General features: G+C 37.4%; 1 protein-coding gene across 1 annotated transcript in view; it reads right to left on the minus strand.

The window, feature by feature from the left end:
- The window catches only part of PAICS (phosphoribosylaminoimidazole carboxylase and phosphoribosylaminoimidazolesuccinocarboxamide synthase), a gene marked incomplete at both ends in the record, with an annotated part of 35,191 nt that extends 14,869 nt beyond the window's left edge, over window positions 1-20,322 (minus strand). Inside the window, 9 exons of the mRNA XM_079534129.1 lie at window positions 58-248; window positions 1,280-1,345; window positions 2,716-3,117; window positions 3,863-3,934; window positions 5,906-5,992; window positions 10,693-10,782; window positions 11,751-12,188; window positions 15,367-15,453; window positions 19,935-20,322. Of these exons, the coding sequence (XP_079390255.1) occupies window positions 58-248; window positions 1,280-1,345; window positions 2,716-3,117; window positions 3,863-3,934; window positions 5,906-5,992; window positions 10,693-10,782; window positions 11,751-12,188; window positions 15,367-15,453; window positions 19,935-20,322 (1,821 nt within the window). The remainder of the gene's footprint in view (window positions 1-57; window positions 249-1,279; window positions 1,346-2,715; window positions 3,118-3,862; window positions 3,935-5,905; window positions 5,993-10,692; window positions 10,783-11,750; window positions 12,189-15,366; window positions 15,454-19,934) is intronic.

Here is a 20,322-nt window from a genome sequence, read left to right on the forward strand (position 1 = left end):
TTACCATCCGAGAGAATTTTTTGCATGCTAATTTGGTAGAAAGTTCATTAAACCAACCTGTTGCATGGCTGAAGGATGTGCATACAGCTGTGTTCTGTTGAGGTCTTGCATTTCTTCCTGCTTACAAAGCCTTTCTAATAGTAACTTTTTGCCTTCTGCTACTGTGTTCACTCTCTCTGTAAATAGTTTTTGAAACTGGAATATGGTGTTTTCAGAAGCGCTTTTCTTAAGTGGAATGGGTGACATCTCTGTGGACAAAAGCAAAGTATTTAGTTAGAGTGCACAAGTCAATGAAATGCTGACTCTGAAGTTTAGCACATGCTAGATTTTCCTAATACTGGCCTTGGAGTACCCTCTTTTGGCAAGCATTACTTAATGTTGCATAACGGGACACTGTATAATGACTGGTAGGAAAGAAGTAGACCTTGTGAAAATCATTGTGTTGCTCACATGTATTTGAAAATTTTAGTTTTACCTATTGCCTTCTACAAGACATAGTTATCTAGGTGACAATAAATGAAAGTGTATTTAATCACATAAAATTAGTCTTTTTGGGGTAGTTTGTAACAGTGCACTGAGCAGCTTGAATTCAAAAATTTTGTAGTGTTTGGACCTGTTTGTGTTCATTTGCCTGCAGACAGACATTAAGGGGGAACCTCCCAAAAACTAGCTTTCTTATTCCTCATTGTTGGAGTTTTTGATCATTTAGGGCTTGCCAATTTTGGCAGGAATGAAAATAGCTCCTCTACTTTCCTATATCAAATTGCATATCATATATTTTTGTCCATCCCTTCATTTTTCTCTCACAGTAATTCTATAACATATTTCTTTGAGAATAGGTGTCTTAAATCGTTTTTCTCTTGTGCAGTTTTAGGCCCAAAATTTCTCATTTACTCACTACATAGTATAATATAAAGAAACCACAACCATGACTGTGATATCATCATTATTTTCCTCTGAGCAGCACAGGTTATTAAAACAGCTTCCTCTTTTTAATTCTTTTTTTCCTTACATTTAATTTTTTTAAATCAGAGAATTACTTCCTGATGTTTTCCTCATTTTTATCACAGATGAGGTCTCAAAGGAATTGCACTTTTTCCCTCTGGTTCACATTTTAATCTGAAGTTTTCTTTTTACAGATTGTTGGTGGTACAAGAAGAATGTTAGTTTGGGGGTTGGTATTAAGTTCTAGGATGGTTCTTTTTCTTAAGTGTAAACTAGTATATGGCTTACAATTAACAGTAATGTATAGGTGCTTTAAAAAGTCAGAGGCTCTTACCATCATTCCATGTTTTTCTCTTGATAGCCAAGGATCCTGCGTTTGCTGTAACATCTCCTACTGAAACTTAAGAGAGAAGCAAGTTAACTTCAGTATTTTGCGGAGATTCTAAAAACATAGTCACAAACCAAAATGCCTTAGTACTGTAAAAGCAAATGCACTGCGATGAGTGACTTGGAGCAATAGGAGTCTCCTAGAAAAGTCAGGCACTGGACTGGCAAACAAAATGAAGGTAGAGACATGTGTTTGCTTGGCAGATGCCTTAGCAAAGCTAATAATTAAAGCATCTTTTATGAATGGCTGTTGTTTTCCTTTATTCAGCAGCAGTACTCACAGCACAGGTTACACAACCCTTTTCTAGCATAATAAAATATAAAGCAACCAGTTTGGCTCAAATATTTTTGGTGCTGAAAAATTCTATTTAAAAAGACTAGAAATGAGTGATACTATCTGCATTTTCAAGATTTGGAAGAAAATGAAAGCTTTAAGAATATCATTTAGAGTAAGAACAAGGGAGCTGGGAAAGTGTCATCTCATAACTGTGTGGACTTAATTCTAGCTACAACTGATGGCACTACAAGATGGTGCCACTGGACACCTCACTAGGGCTCGGATTCATGAGTGAGCACAGCTTACTTAAGGATGTAAGTAAGGGTGGCTTCAGCCATTTCTACTCAAGCTGTCTTTGTGATCTCTGCTACCAAACTGGTTCAAGTCCTCAAATAATATTTGCAACATTGCAAATTATTGCCTAATACGTTGACAAAAATCATAGTTTACCATAATTCATTGAGCTCTAAGATGCTTTGCAAAGTTGCTTCTATATGATCTGATCTACCTGACTGCTTTGACTCTCAGGGGCACCTGCCTCTGCTCCAGGCAGGTAATAATTACAAGTGCTGAAATATGTATCAAAATATGTATCACAGCCCTGGATTTTTTCTCTCCTGGCTGTGAATTGAATTAATGAAGTTTGTATGTTTGGAGCCCTTGCACTTGGTATCAGCTTGCAGCTCTCTATCCATAAGTGCTTTACATGCCTCTTGGATCACCTCTGAAATCTGCCATATTTTTCTAGCACCATTTCACTGTATGTCACTTAAGATTCCCTAAGCACAAAGACTCTCCAGTAACACTGAATACTTCATGTGTTTGTACATTTTTGGTAATTTTCTTAATTCTAAACTCCTCCAGAGAACCACTGCTATTCTTTGAGTATTGCCTATTTGACTGTGCACAGAATCAAATAATCATAGTATCTTAGAATATCCTGAGCTGGAGAACACCCACAAAGATCATCAAGTCCAGATACATGCTCTTTAGTTATTTTCCCTCCTTATTATGACCATGTACTTCACCCCTAGAACAACGTGTCAAACAAGCAACTTTTAACATTGTGTGTAATTGCTTTATCTCATTATGGAAGTTTTTAGTACCTGACAGGAGGCTTGAACTTTCACATCCCCAGCCTGATGGACCTAGAGGCTGTCTTCTTAAGATACAGTCAACTTCATCGTAAAATCTCATTTTCCTCCTGGGATTACCAAGATGTTCATTTTCTTTCTGCAGTGCACGATATTCATATTTTAGGTTCTTGTACTTGGTGCGACATTGTTTCCAGTCTCTGTCTATTCCACATTTCATTAACCTTCTGGCAATTTCCTCAAATATTTCTTTATTTCTTGTTGCCCCTTCAAGCATTTGCTGTATCTTTTCATCTGACCATATATTTATCAGAGCTCTGACTTCATTGTCACTCCAGTGCTTTCCTGCTCCAGTATCATTAACTGTGATAACTTTAAAGTGATTTTGTGCTTCTTCCAAGGGGATATGATTATCTGAAAATATAATGAAGCAACCGGATACTGCTGAGTTATACACACATTGAAGTGTAATTGTAATTAATAGTTAAGTGACAGCTGAAGGATTAATTAACATTTATAATAATTGTCTGGTTGCAAAAAATCTTTTAGTTTTGCAATGTTAATATCCAGATGTGATTACATTTCTTTCTAGATTTCAGTGCAAGATATGTATATAATCTATATATATATAGATCTAGTGCAAGATATATATATAATCTCCTGTCCCTGGTAATCATAAAAAATTCAACATTTTTTCTCTTTCGATTTTGTTGCTGTTGTCAAACTAAAGACAGATGTATCTGAGTGCTATGTGCAGGACAGCAATAGGTTTAAAGCTTTAAAAGCAACAATTTATCAGCAGTTGTAGGAAATTGGTTTTCCAGTGTTTTGTCAAATTAGAGTGGCAAGAAGAAGTATTATTCAAATGACAGTGCTTCTAGGGATTGAATACAAGAAAAAAACATCTTTATGGATATTTAGAAGAAAGCAGATGGTGTTTATACAATAAATACAAAGCTTCACTAAAATATTAATTCAAGTTTTACTAATGACAGAGAATAATGATAAGAAACTAAACTTCGGGTGTAGTGCAAAGACTAGACAACAGACAAAAGCAAATAAAGTAGCCTTTATGGTAGAGATTTGATTGATCCAGCTTTGGTCCTGAAATCACAATGCAACTTTGTTTCAGAGTAAATGCATGGAAATCAATACTCACCTGTTCCAACTATCTGTTTTGCTAGCGGCGTACATGATCTGTCTTCTGAGGTAGAGCTTATAGAATCATCATCTATAGAAACACACAGGTTTAAAGAAAGTGGACATAGGCAAATTAATCACAGGGATTATTGTCATTTTCTGCAGGTAACACCTGTCTTAATTAAAAATGTCATAACCCATTGGTCTTAGAGGGCTTTAATAAGTCTTTTGCTACATGCCTCCCTAAATCAAATTATCTGTTAGCATATCTCATAAGCCTTATCTTTGTTTCTGCTGCTGTGTTCCCCGAAAGGTAGCTGTGGATGCTGCACACAAGTTTAAATACTTAATTAAATGTGTAGGCGTACATCAATGGTTTGTATCTCTCATATAGGTCGATTTGCATAACATGTTTCTGCACATTCACTGGCACAGGTGTGCCACCCATTTTGGGTGCCATTTGTACAGGTGTGCTCTTGCAGATTCACTCATACTAGTAGGGATCAAACTTCTTGAAAATTATAATCAGAAATTACATTCTTTTTTTTTTTAAAAAAAGTGTGTGTGGTTAACTTGGGATGACAACAAGAAAAATTGTTTCATAAACATCTATTTCATGACTAGGCACCCCATAATTCTTCAGAAAATTCTTGCATTTTCAGCTGTTGGAAATACAGCCTTGAACCCAAAGGCAGCACTAGCACACCTGGTCTAGAGGGACGTATCCCTGCCTGTAGCAGGGGGATTGGAATTAGATGATTTTAAATGTCCCTTTCAACCCAAAACATTCTATGATTCTATTCCTGGGCTCTTGAGTGATTATTATTATTATTATTTTCTTTTTTAAACTGTGACCCAGGAAAGATGGCTTTGCTTTCGTGTTCATTCTCTCAACCGTGCACTCTAATCTCATTGTGCATTTGTGTACTTCTGACCTAAGTGATTGCTATCTTCAATGGATATTATGTGACAAGAAAATGGAATCGGTGCAACTAAAGCAATCATTTGTATTCTGTTTCACTGTGCATGAACTCTTCTCTTTGCATTCAGGTGGCCTTGCTATGCCCCTGAACTTTCAGGGACAAGGTCTTACTTTATCCTTAATGTAATTTGCGTTTTCAGTGTCATTGCTGTGATGGCATTGCTCTGGTGTTGTCCTCAGTGTCATATTCCTTACAGTTATGTAAACAGTTGTAAAAGCTGTGCTGAACAGGAGGTCTGAACAACCAATTTCAGATAACGTAATTGCCAAGGACAGCTCCTTGCCTGGATTGCAGAAATACTGATGCATACAATGGAAATATTCTTTCAGTCTAAGAGGGCAAAGAATTTTCATTCCAAAAATCACTGCATTGAGTTTTTTTATTCATTCATTTAAATTCTGGGCATAAACAGTAATACTGTAATAGTAGGATTTGATTCAGGATGTCAGGATAGTAGATTTCAATGTCATTGCTATTTTTCTCTAATGCCTTTCTTCCATGGCCATCCATAGCTTCTATGTTCAGTTATTCCAGAAGGTTAATATCCCACGTGTACTCTGATGTCAATTTTAAGTGGTTTTAATATATTTCCCAAATACGTGTTGTTGAATGTATTCAACTCTGATTTCAGTTTTAGAGGTAAGATAACACAGAATATTTATGCAAACTGTTGGATAGTGAACAGTCTCAAATTTAATGGACTGTCTTGAAATAGTTGGAAAAGACAGACAAGGCATAAAACGTTTAGTGTTTATGGGATAGCTATTTAGTCATCCAGGTCACCCTCTAGTAGCTGTGAAGAAAAAAAAAACCAAACCTGTATTTGTGTCACAAACAAGCACATATTTATCACATATAGCATAAGAAGTATGTTGTCAGGTGAAATACAATCTTTTTTTAATGGATGAAAGGAGAGGTAACTGTTTATGCATTTTTTTCACTAGGAAATTAAACAAGAACAGGTTTTATCATAACCTAGAAGTAGAATGAGTATACGTAGGAGTAACATGAATCTTAGGGATCTACAGCTCCCATTAAAGTAGAACTGTTATAAATATCAGGACACGGTCTTCACTTACCTATATCAATTGTCTCCTTCTTTATTTGTGTAGCTTCCAGAGCTGCCAGGGTGGAATTGCTGAAGTCCTCCTCATCTTCAAGGATTTCTGCAATAGAGATTTAGAGTTCTTATTAACTAAACAGTCCTTAAGATATGGCTCTAGGACCACCAACTTGACAGTGTCTGTAATGATTACTATTGCTAGAGATTTCATCTCTTAATTTAAGACTGTCACTTCTTGACAATGCTGGGCTTAAAAGCCTAGTGTAAGCAATTATAAAATAACTCCAGAATACCACGTGACAACTTGTCAGGTAAGTTTATGGATGAAATGTGCAAACTCTTAAGTTAGTAAAAGCTGGATCAGAATGTTTAGAATTGTTCTCTGACCACGGTTGTAAATAACATAGTAATTGATAAGCCTGCATGCAGCAGAACAGGCAAGACAGTGACTTTTGTAGGGGGTGTTTCAGTACCCACTGAAATTTGAAAGACTCCCAGGTGAGTGATGCCAGGAGTCACTGAATTAGCCTCAGCTGGAGCAAGAGTCCTTTCATTGGCATAAGTGTGCTCTGCCTGGATAATTGATCTGCAGGACTGATTGCTTGCTTGATAGAGACAAAGTATTACATTCCTGTCCTCAGAGCATCCCCCCCTGCTGCAGTTGTGGCAGCGCTTACCTCACACTGTTGGGGCCCAGGCTCTGGGCACACTGACAGTGGGTCCATGGGCTCTCCTCCACGGGGAGGAGAGCTCTGCACCTCTGTCATTGGTTCTTCCTTGTTTAATGGGGAACTCCACCCCTGTGCCCTCAGACAAATTGGCAGATGATGCAAGTGGTCTCTCCAATCATCATTTCTAGGTGAGGAAACTGGTATACAAAGATTACATGCTGAAGGCCACACTGCAGATCAATGACAGCAGCTGCTGACTCCCAGCCTCAGTCCATTCAAGAATATTGCCCACAAACATTGAGCAATAGCACACGATCTATAGTCATTTTATTAAAAATTACCCCCTGAATCAATACAGACTTGTTTGCATCAGACATTCTTTATGATGTGACCAGCATCATGTGCTTTTCTTTCTTTCTTTTTTCTTTTGAGCCAAGATTGTGTGGGTAGATAGCCTGCCTTTTTTTCTGAACCATTTGCCTGAGCTTTTGGGGGAGGGCATGAGGAGAGCATGGCTGAGCCAAACAGAGCAAACCATCATTGGTTTCTGACATTTATAAAAGATACTGGCTCCATCCACGTTGTTTTGTCAAGCTATAAATGACTGCCAGCAAACGTGCTTAATCTCTACTTTGTATTTGGAACACTGCTCACAAAGCCACCTGAGCAATACTGTAGCAGTCTTCTCCCATTTACTTCTTCAGACTGATAACAAGCTATGTTCTCTTTCAGTACTGTGCTCACTATTGCTATTTATCCTGTGTTCTGGCTCACTAAGCAAGATTAGTAATGTATCTTAATCCTTACCCTCATCTGTGTCATTTATGATACAAAAGTGCACCTACTTCATACCAGCCTAAGACATATGCATTAAAACATTCTCTTTTGACTAAGCATTTAAAAATTCTACTCACAGGCAATATTCAAGAGAAGCCAACATAAATGCCTTGAGTATGTTCTGACTTAAGACCTTAGCTTTAAACAACCACTTCAAATAATTTTCTTAACAGTGTACCATGGCAGTGTCACAGCTTATCACAAATTTGTCCTTAGGGAGACATACAGTAACATAAGCAGCACAAAGAAAAACAAAAATAATAAAAAATAAATAAGAGAAGTAATTTGTTGGAAACAAAACACATAGATGTTTTTGCATCAGTCTGCTGGCATTCTTTAGAGTCTTGTCTTTATTTTCACTGTTGTTTCCTGTGTTACTTTAGATTTAATCAAATACCTGTACGCAGTCTGTGGTCACGCTGCAAGTAACATGTTTGGAATGTGTGCTTACACATGCAGACTTTGAATTGGCTCTTCTAAATAGATTTCTGGAATTAGCTGCCCTTAAAAGCAATCTCATGTTTTATGAAACAGCAATAAAAGTGACTACATTGGTTTAATTTCCAGATTGACTTAATATGGATAACTGTTATCAGGATAGGAAAAAGTTTACAGGGACCCTGGGTTTGCCTGTTTCTGACTGGAGAATGGGTTCTGTGATTGATACAAGGCTCTGGTGCACTCTGCTGGCCAGTCACTGAAAGCTCTTCAAACACAATGGATTGAGAGACTGCAGTACAGTTGCAGTCTGTCAAAGAATGTATAAGGATTTATTTACCTCTATCTATTCCTTCCCAGGTGGACATTTGCTACTCCTTAAGTGGCAAATAGTATGCACAGTAGTGAAAAAATAATGAAACATCAAATAACTGAGCACTTGCCTCAGACTGGTGGGTTTGTCTTTTGACTAACACTGTCTCAATCTTTTTCCTTGCTGGAACCTGACATACCTGACTGGATTGTTCATAATGATTGGCAGTGGGTGATAATGTCACTATAGTTTTTAACTCAGATGCACACATAAGACCATTAGAAGTACATACACTGCAGAGGAATCTTATACACCTCTGCACTTTTATGCTACTGCAGTTTCCAGAAAGCAGAAGTCTCTAGTTCATAGAAACAAACATGCACTTAATTCCACTTGCTGTTTCTATGTACAAATTTGGAAGATGCCCCAGCATGAAAATGCAGAGCAAGGTTAATTGAATTTCTAAATTCATATTTATGTCCATTTATTTATTTATTTTACAATTCTTTAAAAGAAAAATAAATAAATGTATATATATAGATTAGAATCATAAACTTGTTGAGGTTTTCTGTGGAAGTTCTGCTGTAATAGGTAACAGAGGTCACATCCTAAAAGCTATGGATTGCCAGAATTCTGTTGATACCGAAGAATCCCTGTAACATGGTATCCCTGCTGCTGCTTGCCTTTTCGTGAATACAAAGCTACATACTCTTTATTTAAGTTTCTCACTCTAAATTCACTTGAATTATCAAGGAAAGGCTAGTATCAAAACTAGAAAATAGAGTGCCAACGATATTGAAGTAAGAAGCAAACTTCTGTTCTCTGCTTTATATAGTGCCTAATGGTTGTGCCATAAATAACATTAAAGATGAAGTAGTTTTTACCATCTGTGATAAAATAATTTGATTCTGTATTGTTCATTTGGGAATGGAGAAAAGGATTTTGGGAACTGAAACGGCATCTTATCAAGAGTGGGTCCTGTTTTTTGCCTGTTTTTCCCCACAGAAGTTGGAACAGTAGTCTTCAGAGTGAATAGGCTAATCTAGAGAAACATGTGATATACTTGCAATTTTATTTTTTGCCTACAAAATGAGATTTTACAAATCGCAATTGCAATTACCCAGAAACAAAGAAGAAATGCCATTAAAGTACATATATTTGAAAAGGGAAATGGTAACTATGGTAAGCTGTAGCTGCCAAACTACTACACGTATCCTAATGGAATGTTAAAAAGTTAAAAATGAGTGCTCAGAACTGTCGTGGAAATATACAGTTAATTTTCCCTTAACTGGTTCAGAAGCTTGCAATCCAAGAAGGTTACAATATTAACACAGCAAGCATTTGAAAAAAAAAAGCTAAGCCTTAGGACAGTTTAGTAGCACTGCTGAGTCTGTGTATTATTACAATGTGGTGATTTTACCTGTTCATGGGGGAAAATGGAGTTTGATGCATTTTACAAGTTGTCTTGAGTAGATCTCACTGAATAGCGGTTATGATTTCTTATATACTTTGTCTCTTTAGAAAATGTACTTTCTGTGACAACCTAGTTTTTCCCTAATGAATGCCTGAGGTGTCTGTGGTAATCCGGTAAAAGGCTAGTTGCATATTTCTTTGTGAGTAAACTTAAATTAATAAATCTAATTACATTTGAGCAGTGAAGCAAGAATGCTAATGCCCAGAATACTTCAAATTACATTTAATCATCAACTATCTCTTTACTTGTCATAGCTGTTTCTTTCCTTATATGAAAAGCTGCCAGATTCTCTGGAGAAGTATTTACAGTAACATCACTGACAGAAGATTTTTAATTTGACATTAAAACCTTTCAAGTTCACTTTAGACCATTTTAAATTGTATTAGAGTACTGCTTAACACCTTATTTATGTGCACATTCTACCTTGTGCTACTGAAGGAGACCATTAGGTCCTCTCTGCCAAGGAAAGACGCACCCTTCAGCCTTCCAGACTTTCATACATGCCTTTAGCTCAGTGCTGAACTCCCACTTCCCCCAGAAGTTATGCTTTCAGAAGTAAGCTGTAATGTTTCTTTGTAAAGAGCGTATGACTTTCGTTTTCAGTGGCCACCACAAGCTAGAAAGTGATATCTGAAAATGAAATTCTCACCGCCGGCATGGGTGTTGACAGAATTCTGTTAAATACTGACCAAATCATGTTGTGAAATTGAGAACACTGTATTAGACTATGCACAGGAGATGGATAATTATGTGCCTTGAGGATATACTGCTTAAACAAATGTAGTAATATTATACTCAACTTCCTTAAATCTATAGCTTCTTCTTTATTTTGTGGTCCCTAAATCTTCAAAAGGGTTATTTAATAGACTGGTTTTGTCAAATTCAGCATAGCACTGTAAATGTGCACGTGTGCCTGTAATTATTAGAAGTATGGTTATTATTGTGATATCTTTTGTTTTGAAGACCTCTACATTTTCTGACTGTTGTTGCAGTGCACGCTTCTTTTAGAAATCCATCCAAGGTTACTAAATGTAAGAATTTATATAAAAAAAGCAGACTTTTCAGTTTACCTGAATCAGAAACTTTCTTTACATCTGCAACCTGTAGGTCTTCAGACAAATTACTAACAGAGTCCTCTTCACCTGTGTCTCCAGGTATTTCTGTGTAAATAATGCAGTGTTAATTAGGGCATTGCATTTGTGTTCCACAGAAGAACAGCTGTGCTGTGTCAAGTCAAATGAGCCATCCAACGTATTGATTCCCTTTATGCTAGCAGTCATTAGTAGATACATAAACAAAGAATTTAGAAACTGCAACTGAAGAGTGAAACTTCTCCCAAAATGCTCTTATAGTTTTTGATCAGACTATCCACTCATCTTTGCATTACGTTTTTCTTCATTGACTTCTTCCATTAAGCTAGACTTATATTTTTGGCCATAAAGTTGTCCACCATGTAGGATTATTACTGTGTAATAAATGACTTTAATTTTAATTTTGTTTTTAAACAACATGCCTCTACATGGATGTATACACATAAGAAAAATAATTTAACTCTCTTGCACTGTAGGTTCATTGGTCTTTTCTATTTCTACATTAGTCCATTCAGTATGAAGTTATCCATCAATAAGCACACAAAAACAAGTAACTGCCAGGATTCTTTACACCAGTCATTCTGCTATTTTTACAATAGTTGTCTCACTAGTTGGGGAACCTAGCTCAAAAGGCCAGTAAAACTGAATTTGTTGGACAACATAAGAAAAATAAATTAAACATTTTTTAACTACTGCCTACAACTGTAGATTTCTTTGTCCAGTAGCAGTCTGATCCTTTCTTATCTAAGCTGCAAACAGTCTTCAGACTTGATTTTGATTACAATTGTCTCTTTCTTTTCATCTTGTTTTCTTCTTTTCGTTTCCAAATTCTATAGAAAATGCTTGGAGGAAATCACTGAATAATATTAAGTGAACTACTGGACAAAAAACTTTTTACTCTGGGTTCCTCCACCACCCCACCCAGCAAATTGATTCACCTACCTGCTTGTTTTTTTGTGATTCATTTTTAAGATTACTATTGCAAAAAAATTTAAACTAAAAATCTTAAATGATATGTGGGAAGGTGGAGTACTTACCTATGGAGTCCTTTCCTGATTTTGCTTCTGTCCACTCTGGAGGCCTCTCACTTTCCTCATTATCTGATTTACTTGCTCGTTCCATGGTACCATGCCCCAGAATAGCATCCAGTTCATTAAAAAATTTCATGCTTCTACTTGTACTCCCTGAGTCTTGGCCATTTTTTATGCTCTTGTATTCATGTTTCAGATTTTTATATTTTGTCCTGCACTGCTTCCAGTCCCTGTCAATTCCGAACTTTTGAAGTCTAGCAGCAACCTGTTCAAATATTCTTTTATTTCTCACTGTCCCCTCCAGTTGTTGCTGGATATTTTTGTCTGACCATATGTGTATCAGAGCTCTGACTTCATTAACAGTCCAGTGTTTTCCTCCTTCATTTGCTACTGTTGGAATGAAAGCCGGTGTTTTGGAAGCCTCTACTGCTGGCGGTGGATTACCTGCATCGTGTGGGGTAGGGGAGAGACACAGACACAGGTTACCTGCATTAGGTAGGTGGGGTAGGGAAAGGACAGAGAGAATGAGGATGAAGTATGCTAGTTCCTAATGATTTTTGTAGCGTAAAGACTTAACTTCCTGCATTCATCTCATGCTTCTGGTTTTACATACATGCAGAACTCAAATTGCACAAGGATCTGAAGAATCCAATTCTTAACTCCAAACAAAGCACCCCTTTTGAGGGAAGTGGACAAGTGGAGAATTTTGCCATTTTGTGATCTGCTGGTACAAAACTGCTCCCTTTCTCAGTGTAGTTCAGCATAAATATCAAGATTTCAATGATCAAAAAAATACATATTTTTAAATGAAAAATGACAATTTCAGCGACTTATTTTGTAGAACTGTATTAGTGTTATATATTATGACTCCCTCCAGTCTCCAGCTTTTTTTTTTAGCGTTAGGAAATAAAGGAGATACACACAATCACTGTAAACACTGAAATATGATCTCTTGCATTGAAGAAGAAATCCTTATTTGTAATTATAAATTTGCTTAAAGACGTCATTTTGATTAGTTATTGAATTAGTTTGGGAAGTTTTATCTCATGCATTTTACAAATCTTTTCAAAAAATAACTTAAAAAATATAAAAAAAACAGTGTTTTATCAAAGAGAGCAAAACTGAAAGTCCACAACAGTAACTGATTTTTTTTTTTTTTTTTTTTTTTTTTTTCAGTCATACTGAAGTCATAAATGCTTTTGCAAGTGGCTTATTCTAGCAGGGCAAGCCAGAATACAGGGGTTGGATATGGTATAATCAGTGGGCTTTGTGTGATGGCAAAAATATCTGACCTTTGCTTGCACAGACAGCAGAAGTGGAACATAGTTGAGTATAATAACCTGTCTGGGGACAAGCTTGTCCTAGATACAGGCATTATTTGCTCTGTAATTCATTCCATTTGTGAGAAAGCTGTACTAATACCAATATTTTTCCTGTTAGCCCTGTGATAACTGGAACTCCGCAGCAGCCAACTGACTGATGTTTTATTAGGAAGTGTAATTTTCAGATAAGATATGCCTTCTTCATTTCTTCCTGAGGGAAAATGCTAGCTTACATGTGAATGCAACCATAGGAATTGCCATGGTTGTCAACTGTCAGCATCAGATAAGCTTGATGTGGTCTCTGCTTAGTATTACTGGGAGTATTTCACCTATCTGTGTTTCCAAAGTAGCTCATTCTTCGCTGTCAGAGAGCACTGTGAACACCAGAGGAAAAAGCCCCGGGGAAGAACAGCCCTCTATTGGCTCTGTATTTGTCAGTCAAACCCATACAGTATATGGTAGTTTGAGAGGGAAAAGGTTTCTTTAGTTCTTGTATAGTCCAGTATTTCTCATTATGAAGTTCATTTGCAACTGAGCTCACTTTCAGTTATAAACATTAGTTTGAATGAGTTCTAGTGACTCAGTGAATTGCTCATCTGTTCTACTATATGCAGAGCAAGTAGAGCAGAATAGAAATTGGTTCCCCATTACCTTTAAAAAAAAAAAAATCAAAATATTTTACCCTTAATCAGACAAAGCGGTTATAGTCTCTATTTTTTCCTTAATGTCTTAACTTCATTTCAGCTCAAATTTGTTTAAAAATGATTTTGAAATTATTAACATAGGATATCCAAATGTTTTTTAATCAGAAAGGTGTATGTGCCATATTTGGTATTTTTCTCAGCTTCTTCAACATGAAAAAAGTGAGCAATCTGCTGAAATGAAACCAAAATATTAAGCAACATGGGTATGAAGAGCTCAATATTTTTTTTCAGTGGTGTCTGAACCACTGTCTGAAATCTGAAGATCAACTGGGGCATTAGAGAAGACATTTTAGTATCAGTACATACCTGAGAGCCTATGCAATTTAAGTTATTGAGCTGTCTTCATAGAAAGCATTTTTTCCAGAACTTCAGTGATTTAGTAGGTGTACAATTAACAAATGTACAGTTAAAAGAGTAGCGTAGTTAGGATAGTATTTTACAGGTTTGTAGTTAGAAAGATTATCGTGGTGGAAAGAGACAATCAAAAATGAAATGCTCACCTGTGTCTTAGGCTCACAATAGAAAACTCCAAAAGGAAGAGTATGCTGCAAGAGCACTAATGAATAGCACAGACTTATTCCTGTAAACTTTGTTTCAGATATGGCAATAAAAGTTTTGGTTTTATGTGAATGTGTGTATACAGTTACTGCATGTGGTATTCTTGTCTCATCCTTGATTTCTTGTTATGCCAGGCAGAAGGAGTGTAGTGTAGCTATTAAAAGCCATAGGTTTAGCTGGGGCCCTGTTTTCTCTCAGAATATTGCACCTTGGAGATTATGTAATGAAAGTTGAGAACGGACTGGGATGTACCCTAGGGCATAAAGGACTTGACAGAAGTGAAAAGAGCACTTGGGAAGATTCAGGACAGTGCTGCTGTTCATCCAGGGAAGGAATGAGCTCATCAGTTCTCTCTGATTCTCCCCAAAATGTGTTCAGATCTCTCTGTTGTCTTCAGCAGCCCATTGAAGGGGTTCACATCTAGGATATTCACCTTCCTTAAAGCTTGCCAGATTTGTACTTTTGCTCTGTAATAACTTGCCTTAGCAAAACTCTTACAGGAGTCCTACTGGCCAGTTTCAAGTTGTATTGTTGGACTAAAACATTGTTCACCACCCTTTGCTTGAAGAGAAGACATAGTTGCTGTGAAAACTGTTGTGAACCTGGATTACTTAGTAGGAGAGGTCAGACTTCTGCACTGCTGTCCTGGCTCAGGCCATTCACTATTACTACTTCAAGCAAAAGTTACACGAGTTGGAGAAAATCCACAAGTTGACATGTGGATCACACACTACCATTTATCATGCTTTCCACTAGCATTTGACAAAACTAATATGGTTGATATGGTTAAACTACAACATGGGATGTCTTTTGAGTGGGAGTGGTGGTCAAGCAGGAGGCATATCACATGCAGTGAAAAGTATTTAGTAATGCTTGAGACTGCTAAGTACTAAGACTAGGAAGGAGAAGGTGGAATAGTGTGATTATTTTAAAGCTTTGTTGGTCAGACAATGATGGCATATTCAAGCTATTGAAAATGCTCTGAAAGCTCAGAAAGCTATGCATTTAATTTTGGGTCACTGCTCCATCATACTATACCTAGTTGAACTGGTCTGACATGTGACATAAAAAGTAGTGGATCTCCTGGTGCATCCTCATCGTCTTCTAAAGAAACTGATAATTCACCTGGGGAGGAAAGAGTTTTCAGATGAAAAACAGGTATGGACAAAATTAGAAATTAGTTTAAGTGAAAATGTCCATACAAAATGAAATCAGTAACCTTGTAATCTCCACACTTGATTTGTATTTAAATTAAACTTAAACTCATTTGGCCTGTCCCCATAAAAGGACGGGAGTTACAGGCGTTAAATTAAATTACTTTACATCTACATACAACGTCTGTTAGAAATATATTTTATTCTAAAATTCTTAATTCTTAGAACTGATCAGATTCTAGTGACCCATATGCTTTTCTGATTCTAGGTATTTGAGGTTGCACGTTAAAACTGTAGTTTGGAAACAGAGAATGTAGAGATGTACAAAAAAGTAGACTTTGCACATGGATTCAGATAAACATGAATTCATTTATATAACCAAACAAAAATTTCCAAAAAGAACATTTAGAGAAGAATAGAAAGAAGGTAATGATGTTCAGCAAAGAGTTGTGGAAATCTAGCGATTAATGGTACAGGGAATGCGGGAAAATACTTTGTGTAGAGCATGGACATACTTGTAGCCAACTGTATTCAATCTAGCTTTTAAAGTATTGCATTCCTACATTTCTTTAACAAGCAACATTATACCAATTGCTACATGCATTTGGAAAGCAGCACATGTAGCTCAAATTATGAGTCAGCTTAATTTTCAGAGAGGACAGACTTTTAAATTGTGCTCTATTCAACACACACTGTGTTGACAGGAAGTTTGAAGTGATGATTTTGCAGTTATGCTGAGTGAGCTGCTGTCATTTCCAACCAGGTAGGTCACACCGATCAAAGCTACCTGCACAGCAGTACTGCAGTAATAACAGCAAGCAGTGACAAGATGCAGTCCTGATGGAATGTGGCATCCCTGACGTAGGTGAAATTGAAAACTGCATCTAGATTTGTTTGAAAACATTATCCTAAATCCTTCCTGACTTTCAGCAAGACCCAGAATGACTCACAGATATTGTGGCCTCATCTCTAACTGCTGCCAGCTGTCCACCTTGTTTCTCTGGCAGAAGCTGTAATCCCCTGCAACTGGCTTGACAGGAAGAAAGGTGTGCTCCTGCCTCCACCCCTAGTGCCAGGCCTTGTGCTTTATCTGCCTGAGAGCCGCAACGCAAACTGTGGAGAGGGAAACAAGCTCTTTGTTGGAGGCCCACTGAATGGGCCATGTGTGGGCAGTGGGATAAAGAAGCTTTATTTACAAGGTACGCTTTAAAAATAAACTGCTTAATATCGTAAGCAAATAGGAACAGCAAACACGAAATATGTTGTATTTGAAAGAAAGGATATTTGATGGAAAAAAAGTATTTGATGAGTAAAAAAGTTTACATGCATGTATTGCATTCTTTTATTAATAAAGCTATAGTAAAGTATATAGAATATTTGTGAATGCTAAGTTTAATGTTCAAGTCCAGACATGGAAAATGAAATATGTGTGGCATTTGCAGTTTGCATTTTCAGAGGATCTTTTCTAGTAGCCATCTAAGTTGAGTGCATATGATAACAATTTCCTTGCTGATGTATTTCTATTCTGACTGAACTGAAATTAGATTTTTTTTCTACGTTTGCTGTTGTAAAGCAAAGGGCAAGGAAAGTGAGTTTGTCTTCAGACACCTCTCAGATTTGTGATTTTAACTATTAGCTTATCTAAATTACTTTCTAAAGGAATCTGACTTTATAAGATATGAAAAAAAAAATCAGGAAAATGAGGAAAACACTGCAGAAATGCCATTCAGTCCCATAGAATTAGACTTCTTTTTTTCCCTTCTTCTCCTTCCTCTCCCTCCTCAGCAGTATCGTAGTAGATGAAATAATCAAACAAAACTTTGTAGCTTTATATGAAGGATGAGTATGAATATTTAAACTGAGGCTAAGCAGAATGGTAAAAGAGTTTTTTTGGGAGTGTGCCCTGTCCCTGTCGTGCATTTTAAATAACACTTTACAACAGCTAAGTTCTCCAGATAAGATCTGCATAGTGAATATTATTATTTGGCACAGCTTTTAGTTTTCTGATAGCCTTTTGTTGTTGCTGCTCCTCCTATGCAAGGCAGAAGCCTTGGGTTCCTCCAGTTGTTAAAATAAACTTTCTCAGCCCCTTCTGAAAAAGAGAGGGGTAGAACTGTGCCTCCCTCTGCTCCTGTAGCTTTCAGTGGCTAAACAGAAGTTCAGGAGGGCACCTGCAAGGACACAGATGTACACAGGTCTTAACAGGAGATACTTGTATGAAATAGTCCCTTTCTTCCCGAAGGCAGCAGAGGAGCTGTGAGGTTCATGCTGGATAGGCACAGCAGGCTGTGCAAACTCACGCTGCCATCTGTGGGAGTGCCACATTCACATCTGTACCCACGAGACACTTCTGACCGGCAGCAGCACAGCCACAAATGCCACTTCAGCCTTACAACTGAATTTCGAAACACTGAGCTTGGCAACTCCTCCTTTCATAGCCACCACAATGATGGCAATGATGATGGCATTGCCATCGTCTGATGGCAATGGGAAAAAACTGTCCCTGAAGCAGCGCTGCTGCTTACTTGGCTTGTGTCCTTAAATGAAGGAAGTTGATGCTGTCATGGCTATTCGCTCTGCCCGTGGTGCAGATGTGTGTGTACTGCATACCTGCAGGACACATTCATTGCTTAGCCAGCTTCCAGGGTGGCTCAATTATGGTTGTAGGAGTCTTTGCATTTAAATTGTTACCACTTGTGTTACATTATTACAATTACAGTTATTTTTACAGTTTTACAGTTGCTGTTACAGTTTCATTTACTTTCTGTTTATAAAATACTTGGTTGGGCTTTTTTTTTTTCCTTGTAAAGGAAGTAGTAGAAATGCTTGTGCATTTCATTATACCACCTTTAAAACTAGATTGTGTGAATGCTTCAAAATGAAGCATCTCACCTCGGGGACGAAAATTTTTTATTTTATTTTTTGTGTTTTTTTCCAATTTGGGATTCATAATTGCAACCAACTCTTCCTGATTTAAACTTGCAAGAGGTCGAAAGCAGATGAGAATTACATGAGATGAGATTAACAATTGGTGCAAACTGCATCAAAACACAGAGGATAACCTAAGTTCAGATCCTGAGAGGAGGGACTCTGATTTAGCTTTGTGCACTCCTCAGGAGTTAACAGCTTATATCAGCCACAGATTTGGCTCTCAGTTCTGCATATTTAAAAACAAAAATGGATTGTAGTAGCAATGCATTGTGCAGACAGCACATGTTAAAATAGCATGAAATTGGCATTTTATTTCTAAGTGATTTGTGACAGATTAGAGGCTTTATGCTAATGATGACAAATTAAGGTCGAGCTTTTAGCTAAGGTAAACAGTGGCAAGAGAAATGTTAATTCCTTTTTATCAGACCTGTAAGACAGCGTTGTAGAAGGAGCCTTGGAAGAGTACAGTGGTAAGCTATGTCCAGCATCTCTGTGCCATTGGCAAGTTCCTCTAATACTATTTTAGTGGGTTTATTGTTTTCTTTAAAAAGATTCACAGTCTTAATTAATGTAAATTGGCATATACGGATGGAACAAATTGAGCTTATCTTTGAATTTCTCTTTGTAGCCATATTATTTGGATACTTAGAACTATTACTGGAGCTTGTGCTTCAGTGACATTCAGAATGAGATGAGGAGGTTTTGAGTGCTGTCAAATAGCAGATTAACCCTAATGAAATGTTAAGCACAGCTTAAATGCATATGTAAAGAGGGCAGAATCAAACAAGGAATGCAACTAATTTGGTTTAAAAAAACCCTTTCAGAATAAGAGCAGTTGTAGTTACATGTTTTGCCTCAGAATATTCAGACAAACATTACAATTTTTATTTTTCCTTGGCACATTACAATTTTTAATAGGAAATTATTAAACATCCCTCTGTTTCTCAGAAAAATGAAGTTAATCTCTAATAGAATAATTTCATTTACCTTTGGTCATAGCTGAAATTTCAATTACAGAGAAATAAAAATAAAAACTAGAAATTTCAGTTGTGCCACAAGTAACAGTTCTTGAAATAATCGTGACATTTTCCACATCTACATTCAGTTTTCTTTAAGTTTAGAACTGGAGCTCTAATAGTCAGGGTTGCAAAGTATCACAAATGAAATTAAAGGGAAAAAAAAAAAAAGCAACACACACAACCATCTTTCCTTAATTTAATGCCTGAGCTCTGTGCAGGAGCCTTGACATCAGAATACTTACAGAGGCTTTACTGCAAGCAGTTAGTGTGTTTTGGTGAGAATTACTCTGTATTTACAGGCTTCAACACTGGTGGGTGCTAACATGTCCTGCCCTGTGCCGGAGCGCATCCCGTCTGGGGCTGCTCTACAGCACTGCCAGGCTGGGCAGCCTCAGCGCAGAGCCGGCAAACTTAGGATGTGGGCTTGTTTGCCTGGGGCTGGGGGCTTTTTGTTTGGTAGTTTTTAAACAAAGGGAGGATATAGAAGCAGAAAGAGTTTTACCTTGGCTGCTGTCTGCGGTGGGACTGGCGTTGAGCCGTGCCTCGGTGGTGGAGCACCTGGCGTTCCCCTCGGCAGCCAAGTGTGCGACAGGCTCACATCGCAGTATGGCATCCAGGTCATGAAAAAACTTCATGGTTTTAGTGGCATCCCCGGAGTTGCGGGCGTATTTAACCGTTCTGTATTCATACTTCAGGTTTTTGTACTTTGCTCGGCACTGTTTCCAATCTCTACAAACTCCTAACTCCTGCAGCCTTTTGGCAATGTAGATGAATATTCCTTTATTCCTCAGGGTGCCATGGAGCTGTTTCCTGATGCTCTTCTCCGACCAGATGCTTAGCAAGGCTTTAACCTCCTCCTCAGTCCAGTGCTTCCCCGCTCCACTCTCCAT

The sequence above is a fragment of the Tetrao urogallus genome (assembly GCF_951394365.1).
Source record: "Tetrao urogallus genome assembly, chromosome: 4".
In the NCBI taxonomy this organism is placed as follows: domain Eukaryota; kingdom Metazoa; phylum Chordata; class Aves; order Galliformes; family Phasianidae; genus Tetrao; species Tetrao urogallus.